The 25501-nt window shown below is 37.0% G+C and overlaps 1 protein-coding gene and 4 pseudogenes across 1 annotated transcript; 3 read left to right on the top strand and 2 right to left on the bottom strand.

The window, feature by feature from the left end:
- Positions 1-7574: 7574 nt before the first annotated feature.
- Positions 7575-10356, top strand: LOC132557755 (P2X purinoceptor 7-like; annotated as a pseudogene).
- A 33-nt stretch (positions 10357-10389) lies between these two features.
- On the bottom strand, positions 10390-13882 carry LOC132557754 (uncharacterized; annotated as a pseudogene).
- A 29-nt stretch (positions 13883-13911) lies between these two features.
- LOC132557753 (uncharacterized) lies at positions 13912-16943 on the bottom strand. Its single transcript, XM_060222281.1, has 4 exons — positions 16890-16943; positions 15585-15824; positions 14849-15058; positions 13912-14463 (listed from the first exon to the last, which is right to left on the bottom strand). Exons 1-4 carry the CDS (start codon positions 16941-16943, stop codon positions 13912-13914), a joined length of 1056 nt encoding a protein of 351 aa, XP_060078264.1.
- A 1222-nt stretch (positions 16944-18165) lies between these two features.
- Positions 18166-22319, top strand: LOC132557752 (uncharacterized; annotated as a pseudogene).
- A 1653-nt stretch (positions 22320-23972) lies between these two features.
- On the top strand, positions 23973-25244 carry LOC132557751 (uncharacterized; annotated as a pseudogene).
- The last annotated feature ends 257 nt before the right edge of the window (positions 25245-25501 follow it).

Here is a 25501-nt window from a genome sequence, read left to right as displayed (position 1 = left end):
ACAAAATCACTTCTCAAAACAATGTATGACAAAAGTGAAACAAAAACCGAAGCCGAAAGCAGTTCATACTGTCAGTCAAGAAAGTGATGATGAATTTTTCATAGGTACTGTCAGAGTGATAGATAGTATAAGCCAAGACCCAGATTAGTATAGTGGATAAGTCCAAATATATAAATGAATTGTTCAGATTATGACAAAAGTATGAAACTTTGCATACAACACCTTTATTGTATGTGGGTCAAAAACCAAACGGGACACACGTGATATGAGGTCAAATATGGCCGCCATCTTGGATTTCAAAATGGCCGCCGTTAAAATTTCAATTACTTGTATCTCGCGTTATTTTGAAGATAAAAGAGAAATTCAAGTGCATATTCCTACATTATTTAACATCTAGAATCTATATCATTATAAATACTTTATGCTTATTTTTTAGGCCCACAAGAAGAAAATAGGAGACGTATACTTGGTTAAAATAACAATTGATCTTTTTTGCAGCTGCTTACCATGACAAAAGGCAGTATTAACATACTCATAGAAGTGCAAAAACTATCTTCAAAACTTATTAAAATGTATGTCTTTCATTCCATTCTAATGTTATGTTCCTCTACTTTCAGGTAAAACAGTGAAGAGTTCAAGTATACGCCATGCCTAAGAAGCGGAAAGTAACAGAACCTATTGCCGAGTCATCACAAAGCAGAAGTGTGGATCCTGTTGATTTAAATTGGGGATTGTGTATTATATGTCAAACAATAACTAATGAAAAACTTGTTGATCCTTCTAAAATTAAAAGTAAATCAGACGATAAACCAAGTGGATATAGACTGTTGGCAGAAAATCTGACTGAGTTTCAGGAAGTCGGTGGTTTACCTCCAGGGTTTGATATATCAAGACTAGATCTTGGAGAAGGAATTGTGTAAAGAGCGACATTTAAATATATAAGCATTAAAGGAATCCCTGGACTATGGAAGCTGGAATCCCTGGATTATAGAAACGGTATACTACATTTATACAACAATGTGGATGTTGATTCCGGATATGAACTATTAACTGTGAAAACAAAATAGATAAAATGAACTGTGGAAAAATAATATTGCATGCTCGAATTGCATGTAACCATTGGAATCACGGTAAAAATAATGCATGCAGCATGCGGTTGTAAGTGTGAGAAAGATGGGTAAATATGCTAACCTGGTCCCCGTTTATAAGGATAGGATTTTTTTTAAAGATTTTTAAGAATAATGTTACCTTGTATATATAATTATGTATAGATTGTAATAATTTTGTTTTAGCCTATGTACAGCTCGAAGAAATATAAAAGGTATAATGCAAAATACCTTCCATAATGTCATTTTTCAAGAAAGGGACGTTTGTAACCCTATGCAAGGTTACCTGCCCTTGCTTTTAGATACTAGGCATTATTATCTGTTTTGGTTATATTACTGAGTTGATGTTTATATTATTTTATTATTAAGCAGAATTATCTGTTTTAGTTATATGTTCTGACACACAGTCATTGATCTGTGGGGGACATATATTAAGGTCATTTTACTACGCTGTACTGCTGCTACTGAGGCAGGTGCACAAACTGCGCAATAGTTAATACCTAAAACGCTGACAAATGTTTATGTGAGGTAATTTTTGAAAGTCTTTTGTTTACACTGGGAGACCGGACCTTGGCGTGTGTTGCCGAATTGAAGGCTTTGTATTTGTTTTCGACTGTTTTGGCTCCAGAATGTCTCGGTCAATCGGGGTCACCCATCAAATTTGACAGTCACGTAGGCATTAGACATAAATAGGAGGGGACAAGATCGTCCCTCACTCTGGTCACTAGACAGCGTATTGGACGGACTGGTGTCACGAGGCCTTGGACCAGGGCAGGTACGGGAGCGAGAGAGTTTTGTAAGCTTACCGGAAATAAAAGGCGCTTTTCTTCACCTTCGGTAGTCCTTCAATTGTGTCTCTCGATCGGTTCGAGAGGGTTACAATTGTTGATTTGGTGCCGTGACCAGTATTGATTGCTGACCCTCAAGGTCAGTGGTCAAAAGAAGAAAGGACTTGGATAAGAAGGAGGAAAAAGGGAAGACAACTACGGAGGTAAGCGAATTTCTCTTCTCCATTTATTGTACCATCTCAAAACTGACCATTTTAATGGATTAAAACTTGAAAGTGTAGAACAAAAATTGTCAATGAGACGACCAGAATTGGGTCTACGTGGGAATAGACAATTGGTAAGACCAAAGGCTCTCATAAAACAAAACGAACCCCACAAAGTAAAGGAACCAGTCCTGAGGAAAATCAAACCAAGGAGACTATGCAAGCAAGTAGGAAATGGCCCGCGGTAGTTTTAACTAGACAAGAAGGCCCAGAAAACCCCTTGTTCAGTGAGATACTAGGAGTTATGAATCAAATATTGTTAGACAGTTAATACTAAAATATTCAAGAATTGCTTGTGCAACTAGGTCAGTAGAAAAACAAAACATGCATAAAGAATTTCGGCATTATGTTAAGATCTTCAGAATTTCACAGGTTGACGATTTAAGAAACGGAAAGGCTAGCGAAACATTACTACCATCTAGACTTAAATATTGGAAGAGATATTGCGTCCTTTTAAGGTTTGATTTAAATATTCCTTTTAGGCCATATTATAGACTAAGACAGGATCAAGAAATCTTAGATAAACTAATCAGAGAGTTTGGTCTGGTTACGTTTTCTTATGATTAATTTCAGGGTGCCCAGTGACGACCTGAAGGTGCAAAGAAAAGGAATGCATAGACTAGTTCCATTATTCCTTTTCATGCTGACCTTAGGCAGTGCTTGTAGTACTTTTATAAGAGAAAACGTAGTCTTTGAGACAAGAAACGAGATAACAATCACCAGATCTAAGTGGTTAGTAGCTTTTGTATTAGACTTAATCCTTACCAAGAAATCTTGATTAAGCCAAATGACAGCCTATCAGAAATAACAACGTCAATCTTGTCAGAACCCATTGTTTGGTATCCACTTACAAATTCGGGACTCAGAAATAACTTAGTGGTGCTCCAACATGAAGTATCTAATCTAAAAAAAAAACTCAAGAATTCTTACAGACCGAGCTTTTCAACATACAATCCTTACATCAAGGTAGGTCGAAGAGAGCACTTGTCCCAATTGTGGGAAAGGCGTTATCATTTTTGTTCGGGACACTTGATGAAGATGATATAGGAACCATAAAAACTAATGTTAAGGCTTTAAGAAATAATCAAGTTAATTTGCAACATGCCGTTAGAGAAAGCCTAAGTATTCTGCACACCGCCCAAGGTCAAATAAGTAACAACAGAAAGAATATAAACGATATAATTGATAATCTAGAAAAGCTTAGATCTCTTGGGCAGAATTTGACTGAATCGATAAGTGAGATTGACACTTACTTGAGTACTTATACCAAGTTAGACAGAGCAATCAGTGAAGCTAAGGAGCTAGTAGCATTAGCTAGAGATTACTTGAACCATTTGAAATTACAAGTCAACATGTTATCGTTAGGACATCTTAGTCCTTCTGTTATTTCACCCCCTGACCTTAAAGCTATGTTGCTAGAAATAGAGAGTAAACTTGAATCAGGAATACGAATCCCTTTTGACCCTGACACTGACCTTTGGACATTTTACAAGACAGTGACATGTACAACACTTATGGGAAATGAGTCTTGTTGTGGTTATATCTATACCCCTATTAGACGTAATGAGTAAGTTTACTGTTTATAAGGTACATAGTCTTCCTTTACCCTATCTTTTGGCATATTACAAATTAGAAGCAGATGCATTGGCTGTTAACGAAGCCAAGACTCAGTTTATGATCTTAACCTCCGAAGAAATGAACCAATGTATGGGTATTGTAAGACACTATTGTAAATTCCAGTCTCCTATTTATACTATTATGGCAAATACAATGTGTTTAGTATCCTTATGTATGGGTTGGTCAACGGACCTAGGAGGGCATTGTACTACAGTAGTACAAGAAAGGAAGTCAACTCCTCAGGCCCAGCAATAGTTGATTTGCATTTCTGAATTACATAAGCGACATTTTTGTAACGATATAGGGAACACCCGACAAAACTGCACTACTAAGAAATCTTCTGTAAAATATCAACAATTTGATCATGTGTCTTCGCCATAATAAGTATTCCTTTGCTACAGGTGACCATGCCTACACTATTCAACCCGGAGGTCCAGGAGAGAGAGGTACACAAACAGATGGTGTGGAGACCAGAAATTTTGGCACTCAGATCTTACTATCAACTGCTTAAGGAACTATGACGATCAGCAGCTTCAAAATGAAGGCCTAATACGTCGACACCTGACAGTAACTAATGTAACTAAAGATGACTCCTCATGCAAATTTTACACAGGTTGGTTTTAGTTAAAGTTGCACAGTGCATTATTAATTAAAGATTCAAATATTCTTTTTTATGTTTCTGAAGAGAATAATAAGTACATTACCTGTAGGAATATACAATACGTCTCCCTTCATTCAAAGGGGAGACATAATTAACTTTTTACTGGGATTATGTTGAGTTTTGTTTATTGCTCTTTCAGGGTTGTCAATCGCATTGCTCTCACTGGTGTTTGGATGGCTAAAAAATAAAGCTAAAAACATGACCTATTGGTGTGGAGCAGAAACAAATAAGGACAAAGTTGAGGTAAATTAATGAAAACAGTGTACATCTACCCACAAATGTAATTAAAATTTTAAGGATAATTTTTTTACAATGGAAATTAGTATTACTGAAATTAAGGATTATTTTTAAGACTACAATTACAGCTTTTATAACAAAAATAATAAATGCACACAGCTAACTAATCAGCTGCAGCACACAATAATTTCTTTTTTCTAATTTAAGGTATCAAATGTTGGAAGACCAAGGTCTCTATCATTATGGGAGGAATTCCTTTTGGCACTTCTGTGACTAAGAAGAGGGTATGACAACACCACACTGGGACAGATGTTTGGTATATCAGCAAGTTCTGTTAGCCGGATATTTTTTACATGGATGTGTCTCATGTCCCGTGAGCTAAGGTTTTTAGTGTGTTGGCCATCTAGGGAACAGTGTGGAAGGAAGTTGCCAAAGTGTTTCAAGTGGTTTACTCACATAAGGTGCGTTATAGATTGCACAGAGTTTTTCATACAGAAACCCAGTATGCCTTCCTCTCAACAGATAACCAGGTCCGCATACAAACATCACAATACCTTAAAAGTGTTAATGGGAATAACCCCCACAGGATCATTCAGTTTTGTATCTGGGGCTTTTACAGGTAGCATATCAGATAAAAACATAGTTCTGCAAAGTGGCTTTCTGGAAAAGATAGAATATGGTGATGACATTATGGCTGATCGGGGTTTCCTTATCCTAGGAGAGCTTGCCTTAAGAGGTGCTACTCTAAATATGCCACCATTTGCCATGGGAAGACAACTCTGCAGTAAAGCAACAACAAAAACTAGGAGGATTGCTCATGCAAGAATTCACGTTGAGAGGGCAATAGGACGTTTAAAAAACTTCAGTCTACTTCAAGGGGTCTTAAGTCTGAAACTGAAAAATGTAATTGATGATGTTATTTTAGTTAGTGCAGCACTGTGTAGTTTGGACAACCAACTTGTAAAGTAGTGGTCATGTGTGATCATTATGTGCAGTTAACTTGCTGATAATTACTGTAAAACAAAAGCAGTCCTTAGTTATGTCAGGAAAATGTTAAAGAGGCACTCCTTTGTTTGAAATGATTTAGGTTGTAAAAATGAAACTTAAAGGAAAATTAGTATTTTTCCACAGTTGTAAAAGTTATTATCTTTACATTATTACAGCAATTTCACTCACAAGTTAATCTAAAGCTTTCATGTTTTTTGATGTCCGAATGCAGGAATGTCCCTTTCACTGATTTGTATATTTAATTACCAGGATGTGTCAATCTCTGGTTCCCAAATGACTATCAGTAACATTTTTCATAAAGTTTTTACAGCATTACTTGTTTGTCAAAAAGATCATTAGACAATCTATATATAGAGTTCATTTTCCTGGTTGAGCTTTACAGTGTGTCATCTTGTATTTCAGAGATCAAAGCACTTAACAAGTTTTGTTCAAAGTAAGTTTTCACCTTGTGAATCATATTATCAAAGAAGATTTGGTCGAATTCACAGTGAGCAACATGGATGCCTTTGCGAGTGTATATAACCATATGTGTATATGTATGTTCAATCATATAAGAGAAACTGTCGGATCGTGTGACAAAGTCAAATTCAAGAAAAGATTGTGATCGATTTACAAAAGCAGTGTTGATGAACTAGCGAACGTCCGGCAATCACTCTATGATCTGGTAATAGAGACAAGTTCGGATACGCCCCGTGGGTCACTTATTAAGCGTACTAACGGTGGACATACGTCTGCGATTGAGAAATACCTGGATGATATATTTTCATTATACCACTATATCGACGGTGGCAATGGAAGCAATGACATTAAATATATGGTGACGAAAACGAAAGACAAACTCGATGTGGAAAACAACTCGCAGTGTGAAAATCCCGACGTATCAGTACTATCCTGTGACACTTCACCAAAACAAGTGTATAGAACGGAATCAATCGTGCGTGAAGACAACGGTACTGGTCAGCCACATACTACTCATGGGCCCATTTCTGATAGTAACAACAAGTTTAACGACCAAACAGTTGCTGATTTGTTTATATTAATTGTCAACATGAGAAATGAAATGATTTCGGGGATAGAATATATCACTAAGGATCTTCGTGAAGATATTCGGGATCTGAAATCTGAAATACATGATGTCCGCGCTATAAATGAGCGAAAAGACAAAGAAATAAAATCATTAGAAAATATCATACAGGATTTGCGAGTACAAATAGAACACAAGGGGTTGTCCATGGATTTGACGAAACAAAATACGCTACAATGCCCAGATCAGTCTGAATCTAGAATCAAAGTACCGCAAGTACTGAATGAGAAATCATCAAATATTATGTCACAAGGACCTGCTGTTCTCCAGTCTGTTACATCGCATCACGCTAGCTACGCAGAGATTGCGCAAGGTGCTAGCGATTCTAGCGTGCTCTCTGTCACAGTAGGTGACGACGTGAAACCTGGTACAAATCAACGAGGACGGAACGTAACTTTCCACGGTTACAATACTAAACAGCAACTCGGCGAGCGCGAGAACAGTGATGACTCACGGACGTCCTCATATCAGTTTCGTGGCGTAAAACGCAAACAGCGCAACAGGCAACTCGTTATGTCTAGAATCACAGCCAATGCTGAAGAGGAGGAGGTGATCAGCTCCATAGTTAGCTTTGCCGCTGAAAGAGGTGTCAAGGTGACCTACATGAAAATAATTAAATACTGGGGAGGTGATGAGCCCACATATACAGCCAGACTTAATGTTCGTGAATGTGACTTCGGGAAAGCTACAGATCCAACATTCTGGCCGGAAAATATTCTGGTACGCGAATGGGAGTACCAGAAACGATTCGATGGTGTACCGCGCTCTAATACGACATCATGGAGTTAAAGGTGACAAACATAGAAAATTGAAATAGTACTGTTCCTGCCGTTTTGCATTCTTCAAGTATTAAAAAAAAATATCAGCATATATATTTATTTTTAAATTATGTAAAATACGAGAAATTAATAAAAAATAGTACCAAAGTGTGTCGAGGTTACGGGAAATTTTGCATGAGTTATCGTTCCTGAAACCGGAAAACCGGTGACGTCATAGAAGACCAAGCCAGTTCCGCCATTGTAGTTGTTGTATAGACGAACGGTATGGATTCGCCTGATTTGAGTGATTTTGAGGATATTCCAGAAGTGTCATTTTGTTTAAACATCGAGCCATATATGTACGAACCACAACGGAAACAAGACAACGATCAAGATGACTCGGATTCGTCAGATCATAGCGACGACAGTAGTGACTCTAGCCTTGAAAATGCTAGTCCTGATCATGATGGCAGTACGGAATGGTTAGTTTTTGTTGTAATTTTCCTGAATACAGGTCACAACCGATTTAAGTTATCAAATTTAGATTTGAAGATATATATGCTTCAATGTCGATAAACTGTGTCATCACATTTTCTTATTTGAAGATATGTTTTATCCATCACGGTGATCCGTCTTTAAACTCGTAGGCCTACAGGCCTAGGTCTACCCTTGGGACCCGACCAGTAGTCGTGAATGAAATACCTATTTTACACACAGAAATCAAGATAGTAAAATAAGGCATAAAACATTGATTTTTATTGCTTATTTTAAACAAAGATGTCCCGTTTTGTGCACACAATCACGACTAGGGCCTACTGGTCAGTCACGATTACTGGCTGGATCAAAGATCATATGAATCGTTTTTCGACATTTCGGTCATGCATTTTCAAATGGAAATGTTTTACACCAACAGACCTGATCCAACTTGAATCTGATTTACTTGCAATATAAAATTAAAAACAAAACCACAATGCCTCTTCAGTTGATGTACTGAGTATAGTACAAGCAGTTTATTTGTAGACATGAAATGTTTATTTCCAATATCAACAAGTTTTGAACTTAAATTATCGTGAATAAAAACATTTGAATATTACTGAAACTTCGTGAAAGTCTCACTTTTCACTGTCTTGTTAAAACTGTTTATCACATTCTATAAATATTATTATATATTGTTAAAATTGTTCATCACGAAATGTATTCATCTTCCATATTTACATTCTATATTATTACACATAATTCATGCATTCCATTTGCATTATTTAGTTACACATACAAACCACTCTTACACAAATGTTCCACAGCATAATAGCCATAAGATATGACACCTCATTAATTCAGTAATCAATAGTGTTGGTAATCAACTGGGCAATTCACAACTGTCTATTGGATGAACTATTCCGATTGATAAATTGTTTTAAAGAATTTTGCCATGAGAAATGATTCAATACATGGTGCTGACTTTAATGACACAATTCAGTTTAGTTATCAATCCATTAATACTTGGTTTGTACTCGGAAAACAATGTCTGAGTTTGGATGGTTGAATAATGACAAACACTTGTGAATCAACAACTTCAATCCAACAATCGACTGTGGGATTTTACAAGCGATTGATTAAATCAGATATTTTATCTGTTGATTACCAATGTAAAATTAATAATCAGCACAACACTATTAATCAATGTTACAAAGTACAGAGAAAATTAGAAATAACGTAATTGATATTTTCTCGCAATTATTTCCATGATGTCTGTGTGTATTATTTTTAATTTGACTAGTTTCATGCATAAATTACACATTCTATCAAAATAAGTTAAGAATAAAAAACATGGACACAAGCTGTTTAAAATTTATACCATTCAAACACCCACCCCCACCCCCTCCCCCCACACATACGCACATTATCTTTAGTTGTCATAAGCAAATGTGACAACCTGAAATTTGAAACAGACATTTTCTCTAATAGTGCATTTATTTTGAAGCGCATAAATAAGCAAATATAGTAGAAATAAATATAAAAAATACTGTAAAATCAATCTATGCCATGTCATGCACAATTATATATATTTTTTCAATAGATGTTCATGTAATTTGTGTACACCCATGCCCACAGAAGAAGAGCGACAATGTTGCAGAGACATGAATATTCTACAGGAGAAATTGGAAGACATAGAATGTATTACTCATCATGAGGGATTCATTGCAAACTGCCTGAATATCCATGTTTTAGAGACATCGTTTTATGAATATGCCGATGAACATGGGGATGAAGGACAGTCACAAAACATACATAGGTTTGTATTTACATCAACTTTCCAACTACGTAGTTGTAATATTGTCTCACTTAATAGATCTATTAAAAACTGATATATTTTATCTATAAAACATACAAATGGTGATATAGTTTCTATAATATAGTCTTATGTCATATTCTTTCAGTGATAAATCTACATGCAAGTTCTGTACTCATGCAAATTTTGGGACTCATTGCATTATTTTGGTGGTATTCACTAAAAGAGTTGAAAAGAATAAATAAATTGTATATAGACAACTGTCCTTTTATGCAAATTTCATGTTTTCAATCATAAGATAAATGAATTTTGTCTGTGTCATTATATTTGAGAATGCAGTCTACAAAGTCACACTGATTAACCACAATTTATATTGCTCAATTACAGGATGTATCGACTTGTTGCATACAGACGATTTATACGATGGACATGGAAACGCCTTGGCAAGAAAAACAGGAAAGTCATTCCTGCTTGTGCTGTAGCTGCAATTCGTAGGGCATTTCCATCCGAAAGTTTCACAGGATTCCGCTACCCTCGACTCTGATATATGAATTGAATCTTCTACACTGACTTGAAATCACATTTTCCCTGTCAAGTTTTCCATGTATATAGAGATAGGTGGTGGGCGTTCCATTTCCTGAGCTAATGCACGCTGTGCCTGCCCATAACTGCTAAACATTTGTCTTCCCATGACAACTTCTTCCATGAGCTCTTCAATGTTGTCTGTAAAGACAGGGAATATAAATTCAACTTCTTAAATTTCTTATTACATATTTGTCAGAGAACAATGTGAAATTAAATGGAAATGTGATATTAACTGGAATGATATTAGTGGAATCTCTTGTATCATAATAAAGTAACAAAAATGTCAATAACAACTTCCGAAATGCTGTTCTTAACAGATTTATATTGTTGTTTGTGAATGATAAAAAAATTTCTTTCGCCACTGCATCTCCTTTTCTGCTTTTTGGAAAGGACAAAGTTTCCAACTGCCTGAGGTCGTGATGAGTTGGCATTAAAGTGTAGGGCTGCAAGGCACAGTCTGTGAGGAAAAATGAAAGTCTTAGATCATGTTGATTCATCAGCTATATATGGTATTAGTCAATACAGTTAAACCTCTTATCAAGCACCAATGTTGGCTGCTAGTTATTCTAGTTGGATCACCTGTGTGACAAACAAGATAGAAGGATGATGCCACAGTTTACTAAAAAATTTTACTATAAAAGCATCAATGATAAATCATTGATGCTTTAATAGTAAAATAATTTTTTTCAAAACTTAATTACATGAATCAGAATATTTTGTCAACAAAAACCAAACAAAAGTTAACAACATATAATTATTTACATGTATATAAGTAAAGGTTATCTTTATATAAAATACCCGGCAGATTCATCTATTCTAAAAGTAAAGTCATATGGTATTGACATTAATGCATGCCAGGCCAGCTTGGCTGCTGTTTCATGCAAATATCATAAGGGACCAGTTTTTAGTGGACACATTAGCTTATCAAACTTTTTCATCAGGTGATTCATAAACTGACGGAGAGGGGACAGTATAAGTGAGGTGGTCGATATAAAGGGCCACATAACCATGCATACATAGATTGTACTTGACGTGAGTTTTTTTTTTTTGTTGATAATGCCATTTTATCCTGTGCATGCTTACCTTGCTTTCATCTGGTTGTAAAAGTAGTGGGTTGACTTCGGTGCAAAAAAGTTCACAATATTGTGGAAAGACTCAAGACTGGACGTTTGTTCTGCTGGTGACAGTTTACCAACGTCTTGCAACAGTAGTTTACTGCAAACAATCTTTTCCACTTCTTGTAAAGCCTTGCTACCTGAAAAACACATCATTTAATATTTTTTTCTACAAATTAATCTAAGCTAAATAGAACTGATGATTTTGCCTGGACAAACAAAATTGAAGAAAACAAGATATGTTTGCATAACATGTATAAACCAAACACCCATCCATAACACTAATTTTATAGGTTGGATTGCACCCAATGGCATTTGACCTTTTTACATGAAAATCAATAGGGGTCATCTACTTCCCATAACCATGCTACATGTGAAATATCATAACAATCAAGGAATTATATATTAGATATTGATCAGACAAAGGTGGTCTACCTACAGACAGATTGACAGACTGGCAAGTGCAAAGTAATATACCCCCTCTGCTTTGAAAGGGGGGGGGGCCTAAAAAATAAAAGAAAAAAAATCAGATACTCTTCATCTTAAAGTGTTTTTGCTCAACTTACACCCCTGTAAACAAAGATCAACTTAATTCATACCTGGCTTGAACCAATTCCTTTCAATGTCATCATGTAGGCAGTTTGGAAATCTGTCTCCGTGGCCATCATGGACATCAGCGATGTGGTTTGTGATGCTTTTCCACTTTTGGCGGACTAATTCCCCATCTCCATGACTACTGGCAGCACACCAATATACATGATTGCTGATGGAACGAGCCCACTGTCCAACTAGAGCATACTTCTTGGTTTTTCCTAGAGCTTCTAACTTCTTGTATACTCCTGGAAATAAAATTACTTGTTTTATTTATTGTTACACATGTACATAAAGCGTAAATTTAAACTTCATTAATTTCACAATAATTATATGAAACAAATTATTTCAACTTAATCTTTTAACATGTGGAAGGTTTTATTAATAGAGTACCCGAAGAAAACCACTCTATTGACTAATTGAGCAGGTGGACCATATAATTTTATATGGTATTTTTCCATTGTTAATTTGTTGCAAACAAATGATGTGTAGATATGCTTCAGTAACTAACTTTCATCCAAAGGATAACTAATACCCCTGCACCGTCATCCCATGTGAATTTCGACAAAAAATTAAACCAAAAAGTAACCAAAATTTCAAGAAAAGGAAGGTGCATGCACATCTACAAACTATTGCTAGCATTACTGTTAAGTTTCATTGATATCTGATCACTGGTCTAAGAGGAGTTGTCAAGGTAAGATGTTATTTCACAAAACCTGTGTATATTGATCTTGAACAAAATGTTAACGATTTTTTTAGAAAAACGAACTTGCACAACTTCATATCATAAGGATAGATTATGCAAGGTTTCAGAAAAAATTGGTTGATCGGTTGTCTAGATCTACTTTAAACAATATTCCGGCCAGATGGCATGGACAGTCAGACAGAGTGATTTCAATATACCCCCCTAACTTTATTCCCGGTGTGTGTGTGTGTGTGTGTTATAATAAATGTAACATCAATATAAAATATTATTCAACTTACCCTTTGCTACATGCCATACATCGAACCAGTGGTTGATATCAGGTCGTTCTGTCTTCATAAACTTCTTCACTTGACTGTGTCTGTCTGTCACCAGATCCGAAACATCCACACCTTCTTCTTGAAGAAACTTCAAACAGCGTTTCAGACCTTCCAACTCCATATTATATGAATTCTTCACTTCATTAGACTGAAATAAATGATACAAATATGTATATAATATGGTGGGCAATTACTATGATATGGAATGTACGTTTGTCTTAGGAATCTAGTCGGTTTATGTAGAAACCACTTTAATGCATGAGTTTAGTCACTGTCACTGAATCCAAATCATTACTTACATTTATAAATTATATTATTAAAACTTGCATATATATACATATATATGCATTTGGCCTAGCAGATTACACTAGTTATTGATACTATCTCATCTCACTGCATTTTGATAAATTCTGTGTGTATTTTGCATTTTGTTTTATTCAATCATAGACATTGATTTCAGTTTTTGAAAAACCTGTTTTAATAAAAGCTTACTGATCAGGAATTATAATTTACTTCTATGCTTTCAATCTTATTACCTGGACTAGCTGTATATCTACAACCCTTGAAGTCTGTACATCCATCACTGTATAGCTTCCATATTTTGCTGTATGGCCTGGTGATGAACATCTGGCATCTCCTCCAAGTTTTAGAGCATGACCACTGATTTTGATGTCTGTGAGATAAACAGACTGATGAAACTGCCAGCATGACAATGTGGAGGGCACAATATATGTTCTCTGTAGAATATTATATGATGTGAGACTAAGTCCCAAAATACCGGCATGTCACATAAAGTTCAAAGTTTTAACAGGACTACTGCCACTGAAAAATATTGCACCAGCAGTTATAATGTTCCCCCAAGGCATTGACTTGGAAAAAGGTTGGCTGGTCCAACGGCGCACAAAGCCACACATACATTTGGAAGTTATACATACACATGTGCCAATCATTGTTCTTTCATGATGTAAACTTGTACAATGGCAACCCTGACAAAAGTCTAACAACTCCAACAAACATTTTTCAAACACGACATATTTCCGAGCTTTGTCAGGTTCTGTTTCCTCATCATCCAGACCAGTTCCTCCCTCAGTAGGTATATCCTCATCTTCAACATTCTCATACATCGGTACCCAGTCTGGATCATGTAGTATAGAATCATCCTCTTCATCATCATCATCTATCCTATCTACACATTTTGCTGATGACTCATCAGACTTTTTTCTGTAACGGTTGCATTGTGTCGATGAGGTTTCCATTCTGCATGTTGCCTGTACTGCACAGGATGTAGTTCTTGGTTTCAAGTTTGATGTTACCTGAAGGCCAACATGTCTCCGTCGCTACAACATATATATATATATATTTAGATAATGTGTTGTTTTGTAGATGAGAGTTAAGATGTATCATCACGGCAAAACTTCTTAATGGTATTATTTATACCACACATATGAAAATGTTATGACTGAATTTTACACTCATTCTCACTATAGTAAATTTAATCTAATAATTAATTACATTAATGTGTATGACCATATAGTTCCAGTACTGATTATACTACTGATTAAATTTATAAAATGCAATGTCCATGAAACAAAGTCTCAATATAATATTGTTTTTTTTTCTGAAGTGAATAGGCCTGAGGAATTTATATTATGCTTTAATGCATAAAATATAATTTGATGAAGGATGCTCTAGCTGGTAATATATAGTAATGGTTATACTTACAACTACATTGTAAGAAGTCTGACAACCCACGGAATAATTATTCATTGGTTCATCTGACCCAACACATTTATCAGCAGTTGTGCTTGAATCGGTCTGAGTCTCAATATGGCATTGGTCCGATCTATACAAATTGGTACAAACATCCATATGCAGGTTTTCCACATTTTCAGCTTCATTTCCTTGATGTAGTTCTGTTATCTCGGATAAAACCTAAAATAAAATGAACTTATTTTCAGGACAGTATAGAATAACCATATACATGTACTGTACATTGTTAGAGCTTGGCCTAGTTTCATGAATCCTATTCCTCCTTTACTAATCATGGAAATCTGAACTCCCGAAGGAAGACATAGCTTCCTTATAATTAAGATTTTCCTTAATGAACTTATGTAAGTTTTCAATGAGGATTAATATTTCAAGTTTTGGTGAAAATTGGGCCATGATTTACTGTTTATGTAGATATTTCATAAATATACATTACACTACAGTAATTATATTTTCACAAGTTTTATGGATTAGGCCGCAGGCGTTGAAGCACAGGGATTTGTTACAAATCAAATGTAATTACATGTGAAGTCTGATGTATACGAATGATGGTTTGTCTTAGAAATAAATCAAATCCGAGTCTAAAAGGAAAAGCTATTACAAAGCTACCCACAGTTACCTGGAAAAGGACTGATGATGAGATATAATTTGTGAAAATTAAGAAGGCTATTGAATTAATTGATGTATCTACCTCCAATCTGCGTCTTTTCTGTATAACTTGACTCATAGACCGTTTTCTGTTTGGAGTTTCCCAAAGGAAAGGCGAATCGGCTACTTGCGTCGTATTAACAGGACGAGGTGTTTTCGGGGTTGAAGAAAAATCAAAAATAGTTGGCACAGCATCCGTCTTAAGTCTCAAACATTTCGGTTCGTATCCTATGGATTCTGAGATACGGGGATCCTTGGTGAAACATGTAGGCCTAATGTGTATCTTTAGTTAATACGATTTATTCTGTAGTGACAAGACATTTAAGCTCTAAGTAGGTGAAGTAGGATTAACTTACAAACTGACCAGGAAGATTTCATCACGTGTATCTATGTCTATCTATGTATTATCTATGTACCTATCCCTATGTAATGTTAGTATGTATTGATTTACGAATTATGTTGGTCAGCAATAATTAGCCAACATCAGCGAGAATTCATGATTCAGATACTTAAATTAAGTGGGGTTGGATCAACGGTCATTTCGGCAGTAGGGATAAATAGACGACAGATATTGGTGTTAGGTAGAGAAGGCCAGGGGGCGCTGGACGAAGGAACACCATCTCTCACAAACCATGACAGACTTTACTTGTGTCGAATAAAAGAAGATTGAAAAGAATCCACGTCTTACTTATACTCAATGGGTCTACACATGTTCCAAATGTATGGCATATAGACATGGTAGGTATACCAAATATCTGCTTTCTTATTCTTATTCGAGTTCAAATGTTTTTATAACACTGATATTAAGATGTTAACCTTCTTGGTTAAGTTATATTGTATTTATATATCACATGCTAGTAGAGTTCATCATTATATGCAGCTGAAGCCTACATTGTGAATCATTTTTGTCTCAGCCTTGCTACCATATTTCCTTTCGCACAATTAATGCCAGGGCATCGCCTTAAAAAAATTACCTTTGGCATCACGTGACACCCATTTCCACTAAATATCTTCATATACAGCTTCACATCTGTGTTTGAATGTACTTTACTACTAGTGTAGCTCTCTTTGATATGGTATTGGTATAATACTTAATACTTAAATTTCAGTTGGCTTGTGGCTGATACTTGAGGTTATTTTGGTTTGATTTGGCACAAAATTTGTACACCGAGCTCAGTACTAGTGTATGTCATATCTCTATGTACATGTTTTATGTAATTTTCATTTGCTGTATACATTTGACATCAGATATATGTATGAACAGCCCAGTGTTAACTGGTTTTGAGGGATGTTATTACCCAGGTTTGGGTAATTTTTGAGCCCTGATGATTTTATATGATTATTTTACCTGCACTACAGGTACTTGGTACCTTGTAGGGGCACAAAGGTTGTAATCATTCATTTGACATCATGACATTGAACAGCCCAGTGTTAACTGGTTTTGAGGGACACATTCCTATACCCAACTCCGTGTTGAGTATTTGGTTAGCCCTGATTTATTTATACCACTTTGAGCTTTCATATGACTTAAGATGATTCGATCCCCTGCCCTCCACCATTTTCTTTCATATCACATGCTCTATATCATTGTTTTCACATTCCTAGGAATTTACTGAACACCTTACATGCATCAACTTATATCAATATCTTATAACATTCAATTCTGTTGGTTCCATGGTGTAATTTTTGGACACTTTATTCATATCTTTAATTTCTTTACTATTTAGCTATCAGCAATGGGACCAAAGCCAACCAGAAATAAAGGCAGAAAGCATAAGGCAGCTGAGGCGTCCTTGGACAACACTGCCACACTTCAGCCGCAGACTCAGCCCACTCCCTCCAGCTTGGTTCCTGGATCCACAGATAACCTGGGTCTAGCACCAGACACTTTGGGCCTTATCACCAAGACTGTGACAGCTGCAGTCATGAAGGAAATACATAAAACTCCTGCACAAAGGCCTGATTTGGTAACTCTCCCAGCTGCTGCTGCGGTCAGTGCAACTTCTGAAGCGCGGGAGGCTAGTGTTGTCAGCACATCCTCTTGAGACAGGTGCCAATACTTTTAGTAATTTTAGTTGCAAATTTTGATGTAAATGACTTGCCTGCAGCCAAGCCACCACAAGTGTCTTGTAGGCCCCTTCACCAGAAGGTGTCTCCTGAATTAAAACAAAATATATGGGATGGTGAGTTTGTTGATTTGTCACAAATCTTGGATGACCATGACCAAACTAATTTGAAATATACTTTACAATTAGATCACAGTGGCAGTGTTGGCTTGACTCGGGCACATCATAAGAAATTTCTGACAATTGCAAGATGGACTGATGCATTTAGCATTTTTTCATCTGTCTATCGACAGAAATACCCTGAATGCACTGAGGGTCTTGCTACATATCAGCATGTTGTCCGAAATATTGCGAAGGCAGGAGGAGACTGGTACAGCTATGATACTAGTTTCCGCCGCCTTAAACAATAAGCCATGGACATGGCTTGGGGTTCTTTAGAGCTCGAGTTATACTGCACAGCCATGACTTCATCCAGATTAAGGACCCCTTCTTTTCATCACAGAAATTCTGGTAATGCTATGTCATTTCAATCGGCTACAACCAATAATTTTCGTTCCCATGCCGGTACCTGCTTTCGCTATAACAAAGGCAACCACTGCTGAGGGTGCAAGTACTCGCACATTTGTGGAAAGTGTGGATTAAAACACCCCCAATCTTCCTTAGATCAGGCTCTATCATAATGCCACCTCTTCTGTCACAAACCCAATTAATGTAGACAAACTCAAAGACTACCTAGAAGGTTATAACCCCAAGTTCCTTTATTACCTTATTCAGGGTTTTACTACAGGTTTCCGGTTAGAGTTTCAAGGGTCACAGGGTCCTCAGAGCAGCCCTAATTTACAGTCGGCTCTGTCAAACCCTTGTGTTTTTCAGAGTAAAATTGATAAGGAGGTTAAACTGGGTCGTGTATTGTGTCCATTTCCCACTCCACCTCTAACATATTTCAAATTATCTCCCCTTCGCTTGGTACCAAAGAAATCCCAGGAGATTTTCGTCTTATTCATCATCTATCTTACTCTCGCCATGGTTCTTCCGTTAACAGTGATACTCCTCCCGAGGCTTCTGAGGTACATTATGCAGGCATTGAAGATGCTATATCAAAAGTGAAACAATGTGGGACAGGTTGCTTTATGGCAAAAACAGACATCAAGTCTGCATTTCGAATTATACCAGTACATCCCCTTGACCACAATTTACTGGGATTTTCCTTCGCTAACCAGTATTATTATGATACCTGTTTACCAATGGGTTGCTCCATGTCTTGCAGATTTTTTTAGGCTTTTAGTATCGCTTTAGAATGGATAGCGGTCACTAAGTTAGGTTGTAGAAATGTCATCCACATTTTAGATGATTTTGTGTTTGCGGCTGAAACACAGGAAGAGGCTACGGCTGCTTTACAACAATTAATTTTGGTGTGTAGCTCAGCGGGAGTTCCTATTCATATTGGGATTTGTAGGTATAATGCTGTATAGTGTTACATCTACGGCTTCATTGCCAACAGATAAAGTAGAGAAAGCTGCAACGGCTATCCATACTCTATTAGGAAAGTCTAAGTGTACGCTCAAAGATCTAGTCATTGGTAGGTCTTCTTAAATTTGCTTGCTCTGTCATTATGCCGGGTCGACCTTTTCTCAGGCGTCTGATCAATTTAACTATAGGTGTTCTTCAAGCGCATCATCACATTAGATCAACACTAGAAGCAAAGGCAGATCTGAAAGTTTGGCTACACTTTCTCGAAACATACAATGGTCGTACAATTTTCATAGAGGAAAAGTTTTTGTCCAACTACACATTACAGTTATATACAAATGCCTCCTCTACGAGTGGCTATGGAGCAATTTCAAACATAGTTGGTTATATGAGGTGTTCCCACAAACATGCAAAAATTTGCATATCTCTATTTTAGAATTTTACCCTATATTGCTTGGGGTCACCTGTGTGTAACAAAGTGCAAATAATGTTTTATAATTTGTCTTGCTTTTAAATTAAATTTAATGTTACGCCGCGTTTATTGTGCTGTTTGCGTGTGTATGTGCGCTGCGTATGGTCGCTAGGCTGTGTACCTGTATACGTGTATGTTCGTACCTGTCACTTGTCTAACCTGTTTACTTATTCTATGGTTCTATATATAGGTGTTACCTCGTTTTGCTATAGTGGTCAGTGTCTTTGTTAGCTTTTGGCGCAGTTTTAGAGAGACATTTGTAGAGGAACTGCGCAGACGTCTTACACACAGTCCGGTTCTTCCTAATTTTTACTATTCTGTGAAGTCTTCCTGAAGATCATATATATGGTATGTACAACATTTAGTTATTTGGTTATTTTGAATTATTATTTATTATTGTGAATTTTGGAAAAAGTATGTCTTAATTGGAATTAGCGATAAGGATTGAAATTATTGGTAAAGATTATAAAGTTATTAGAATCATATTAGTATTGACCAAAACGTTCATATTGTCTGCAAATCTTGTTCATACATGATCTGTATGTGTTGGTATGTATCTTTTACAGATAATCCATGTACGTAAATTAAGAAGTCTTTGTACAGAAGTTCTTCTGTGAAACCCCCGACCCATAGTCGGAGTAGGTACATGTGTATTTTACTGATTGTAGTCAATTATGAATATGATATATATATATTATAGTAACAATGTATAAGCATTTTCTATTCTAAGATAAATATTTATGATGATAAAAGTATTCATTGTAAAGACAGATTATTATTCTTGGTTTTTTTTAATAGTTTTAGCGTGATAACATGAAATATGTATTCACTGAGCACTTCATGTACATCATGTAAGGATTAGTAATATCTGTGATATCTGCTTAATTCTTTGTGTATTGTCTTTGTAGGTTTTTTTTTAATTAAATGGAATAAAAATATGAAGCGTCGATCTGCGTCCTTCTTCTACACACTATTTTACATTGGCGCCCATGTGATGTCTCTGCTAGAGCCAAGGGATGTAACTTCTCCTTGCAAATTCCCACATTCCGCATTTGCGTGACCGGTCTCAGCACAGAGATTAGAAGAACCCTATACATCGAAGGTGAAGGTCGCTCTACAGGGTTGACGACGCACATGTCTCGGTATATGGATGTGTTTTATTCTATTTCCAAGGAAGGCTGGGAAATGACCGTCTGGATACAGTGCAGGAACATTCCAAGGAACCAGGTATAATGATGTTATTGTTTGACTTTTGCCGATAACCTTGTATCGCTATGTTTGACTGTTGATTGTGGTTATCGTAATCGTGACAGTGAACCATGCGGTTCAGCGAGCTGTGTCACAACGACACGTTTTTCGATGCTGTGATCTGGTGAACTTTCCACTTTATTCTTCTGTTCTGCATTAGCTGTGCTGATTTAATAAACTTCATATTTTTGGAAATAAATGGTTTCAAGGAAAATTTCCTCCTGAATTAGTAGGGGGCAAGGATAAGCTATCTATGGCCTTTTTAGAATTGTATCCCATTGTGGTAGCTTGTGTGTTATGGGGTGAAGAATGGTCTCGCAAGAGAATTTTATTTCACTGTGACAACATGTCCACTGTGGAGATCCTTAATAAAGGACGTTCTAAAGTTCAGCTGATTATGAACTTAATGAGGAGATTGACTTTTTGTTCGGCGATGAACAATTTTACAGTGCATGCCCAACATATTCCTGGAATTGACAATAATATAGCAGACGCTCTCTCTCGTTTCCAGATGGAAAAGTTTCGCCGATTAGCTCCACATGCAGACTGGGCCCCTACTCCGTGCCCTCCACAGTCCAGCCTTCTGATGACCAGTTGGTTGAAGTCAACCGACTTTGGGACTTGTCGATTAGTCCGCGGACAGCATCTACATATAATGCGGCTATTCAGCTCCTCCTTCGATTCCTCACCATGTGTGGCGTTCTATCAACAGCAGGACATCTTCCACCCTTGTCTGAGGACTTGTTTATTTGTCTCACATTGCCACCATAGCTTGGCCCTAAAATTTTTGACTATTAAAATTTATTTGGCAGGAATAAGATTTCATTACCTTAGGGCTGGCCAGGCCAATCCTTTTTTAAATACTGGCAGACTTGCATGTATTCTTCGCGGTATGAAACAAAATCAGGGAGGCAGCATACAAAATAAACGATTGCCTATTACATATGACATCTTGAACCGCATATGTTGTTTGTTGACATCTGGGGTGTTCTCGGATGATGTAGATCTGTTACTTTTGTGTGCATGTCAAATGGCATTTTTTGGTTTTCTACGATGTGGAGAATTTACTGTACGATCTCAATGTGATGTTCACGATGTTATCTGCATTGAAGATATTGTTTTGGCATCAGATTTATCATTGTATTCATTGTGTTTAAAAGTGTCAAAAACAGACCCTTTTCGTCATGGTGTTCAGATTTCTATTTTTAAAAATAAATTATTACATATCTGTCCTGTCACTAGTATGCAACGTTTTTTACATTTGCGACGCACCCAGGGGGCGTCCCCTTCCTCTCCCTTGTTTGTGGATAACAATGGGGTCCTTACACTTGATCGTTTTTTATCGTACCTCAGGCATATTCTTAATCGCATAGGTATTTATAGTTCTAGGTATAATGGCCATTCCTTTCGCATAGGGGCAGCTACTTCAGCAGCAGCAGTTGAAGATCACATGATTCAAACTCTAGGCCGCTGGACGTCAAATTGCTTCACACGTTACATTAGGGCTCTCTTTCAACCATGATGATTATCATCTTGCTTTCAATCGATTTGGCCTGATCAATTCAAGGCGAGTTGAATTTTTACCCCCAATTCATACTTTGGGCTGATTTTCAGTTATTTGAGTTATAAACTAGTTTATAACTTCTTTCACAGTTCACCTGCAAGGCTATCCTCAGGTTTTATCAACTAGCATGGGCCTTCAGAGAGTGCATTACTAACAGGCTCATTTTGATGTTAGCGTATAATAGGACAATACAGAGTAGCCCCTAAAATTTGCCATAGTATATAATGTAGATTTCGTTCAGTAATAAACCAAGCTATTGACATCGAACTTTGTTTTGTATAAAATGGGGATATTTTCACAGATTTTGAATTGAGAATTAAATTGAAATGTTAGGAAAAAAGATTTTTTTGAATGCTATATTATCTAAATTTAAGGAGAAAAAAGAATTTGAAATTTATATTGTTCAATAAAAAAAGAATTATTTGAAAATTATATTGTTTAACAATAGAAAAAAAACATTATTACTTATCACACTGAACACTACAAGCCAAATGCACTCTGTATAAATACAGCGACTGCATCATACTTTATATTCATACTTTCACACCATCTATTGTTATATTTAGTTGTTTTAACTACTGTAGCACAGATTATAACTGATGATGAGAAGTCCAAGCTGATAACCTGAATACTTGTCACACTGAACACTCCAAGTCAACTGCACTCTATAAATACAGCGACTGCATCATACTTTACATTCATATCAAGTAACATGGCAACCGCACAGCTGAATTTGAAGTTCGTAATTAACAAGAAAGGGGGCCAGCATTTAGCCTATAATGGTTTCATCTACAGAATCCTACACAGAAATGGTGAAAAATCTTTTTGGAGGTGTACTGTTGCCGATTGTCGAGGATCCCTCTCTACCCTTAACAACATACCAGTTGCTTTTGGAAGACAGGAACACAACCATCCAGCAGATCATGCAGAAGTTGTAGCACAGCAGATCAGACACAGCATCACCAAGAGATGTCTTGAAGAAGTCAGACCCATACCAGCAATATACGAAGAACTCCGCAAGCTCCGAGATGAAGAATGGGATGAAGACTGCAAAGCGGTGGTACAGCGACTGCCTACCTTCAATACAGCCAAGTCGACACTCTACAGAGCCCGCCGAAAGGAAACCCCAGCGCTACCAAAGACTGTTTCTGACATCAGACTGGAAGGGAAGTGGACAGAAACATCAACCGGAGACAGATTTCTTCTTTTTGACGACGGAGACCAGCAGAACCGAATTATAGTCTTCGCCACTGCAGAGAACCTAGGATATCTCTCAACTGCCGACACATTCTACTGTGATGGAACATTTTACACGTGCCCGAGCTTGTTTCATCAGATCTACAGCATCCATGTGGTTATTGATGGAAGGATGACGCCAGTCGTATTTGCGCTACTACCAGGAAAGAGTCAAAGAATCTACACTCGAGGAACACATGACTCAACTGTACCTGCCTTTCGCCCCAACCCATGCATTCGCCGACTTTGAAGTAGCAGTACACAACGCCATTCGCCAGACATTCCCAGGAAGGCTGTTTTTTTTTCATTTCACCCAGTGTGTATGGAAAAAAGCACAGACAACTGGACTGCAAACTCTATACCGGGACAAAGAAGATGTTAGGACCCTTTATCCGCCGTGCAGCTGTTCTACCACTGGTACCCATGGACTGCATAGAAGACGTATGGTTACAGACACTAGAAGATCTAGAAGACGCTGAAGTACCACAGAACACAACACCTTTCACAGACTGTTACAGAGCAGTGGGTGGAAGGTTGTGGAATCACTTCCAAACAGATGGACCACGAACAACAAACAACCTAGAAGCCTGGCACGGGAAACTAAAGAAGGTGAAACACGCTCATTCGAATATATTTGCCATCATACAGACATTCAAGGAAATAGACAATGCCGAAAGCAGCATATATATATGTATGGGGTCATTCCAGATATGGGGTCATTCAAGATATGGGGTCATATTTATGGGGTCATCCAGATATTAGGTCATTCCAGATATGGGGTCATCCATTTATGGAGTCGGGAGATATAAGAGTGGGTATATAAGCCAGACTTTCAGTCAGTCTACATCTGAACACTACAAACCATGACAGCTTGAGAGCTACGTACAGAAAGTATATAGGACATGGAAACACAGTGCGATAGTCAATGTGCTACCTTGGTGATCGACAAAGTTGAAGAAACACAGCCCCCAGTGTTTGGCAAAGATGAAGAAACGCAATCACCAGAGCATTTTGTTAGAGAGAAACCCGAAACGACAAAACATTTCGATAGCAAGAAATCTAAGAAAAAACACCAGACATTGTACTAACGTTCAAAACAAGAGAAATCAGATCTTGGCACGAAACAGCAAAATGATGATTATTGTAAACTGGACATAGGCAACGACTGCTTTGTAGTTGCCAACAAATTCTGTGGAAAAACTCTTATTCACATAAGAATGTATGACACCAGTGAAAGAGGAAAATTATATCCAACAAAAAAAGCAAGCGCTCTTGATCCTAATCACTGGATTAAGCTGTCATCTTGGTACTACAAAGATGTTGACGAGGCAATAAAGAAATATAATGGTGGTGAGCACGCAGACGTAATGATTCACTTGGGACGTAACAATTACGTGTCACTGAAGAGTGAACATTCGCCGGTGGTTTATGCCAGACCTCGACAAAAGCGAACTGAAAGCCACGCGTGCTGGCGTCGCTTTAACCTTTGAACAATGGGAACGCTTGAAACTCACCATGTCAGTAATGTCAGATTTCACTGGAGACATTCTCGATAACACAGAACTTTGTGTGATGAGGGGTGACCATCAAAATCAGGAAGGAATGATGCTGTGTTCAGACTGCAATCCGAATCAGATTCTGCATTAATAGACTGAGTGATTTTGAGCAATGTATATGTATTTGGTTAACACCTCATGAATGTACCCCTCCTTGCGTTTATTGAGTTGATAATCATAAAAAGGAGGAAATAAATTTTTAAACTGAATTTCTTGCGTTTCTTATATTTTCATAATATTGATAAAAAGAATAGAAGACAAGAAAGCTTAGCATTGAAAGGGGTTCGGATAATAGTCTGACGTCAGTAACAGCCACCGCTTCGGTTGGTAGAATGCAGACTAAGTGAC

Source organism: Ylistrum balloti, unplaced genomic scaffold, assembly GCF_031769215.1.
Source record: "Ylistrum balloti isolate Yb309-2 unplaced genomic scaffold, AGI_CSIRO_Ybal_v1 Utg370716, whole genome shotgun sequence".
Taxonomy (NCBI): domain Eukaryota; kingdom Metazoa; phylum Mollusca; class Bivalvia; order Pectinida; family Pectinidae; genus Ylistrum; species Ylistrum balloti.
This window is presented reverse-complemented; position numbering and strand designations above follow the sequence as displayed.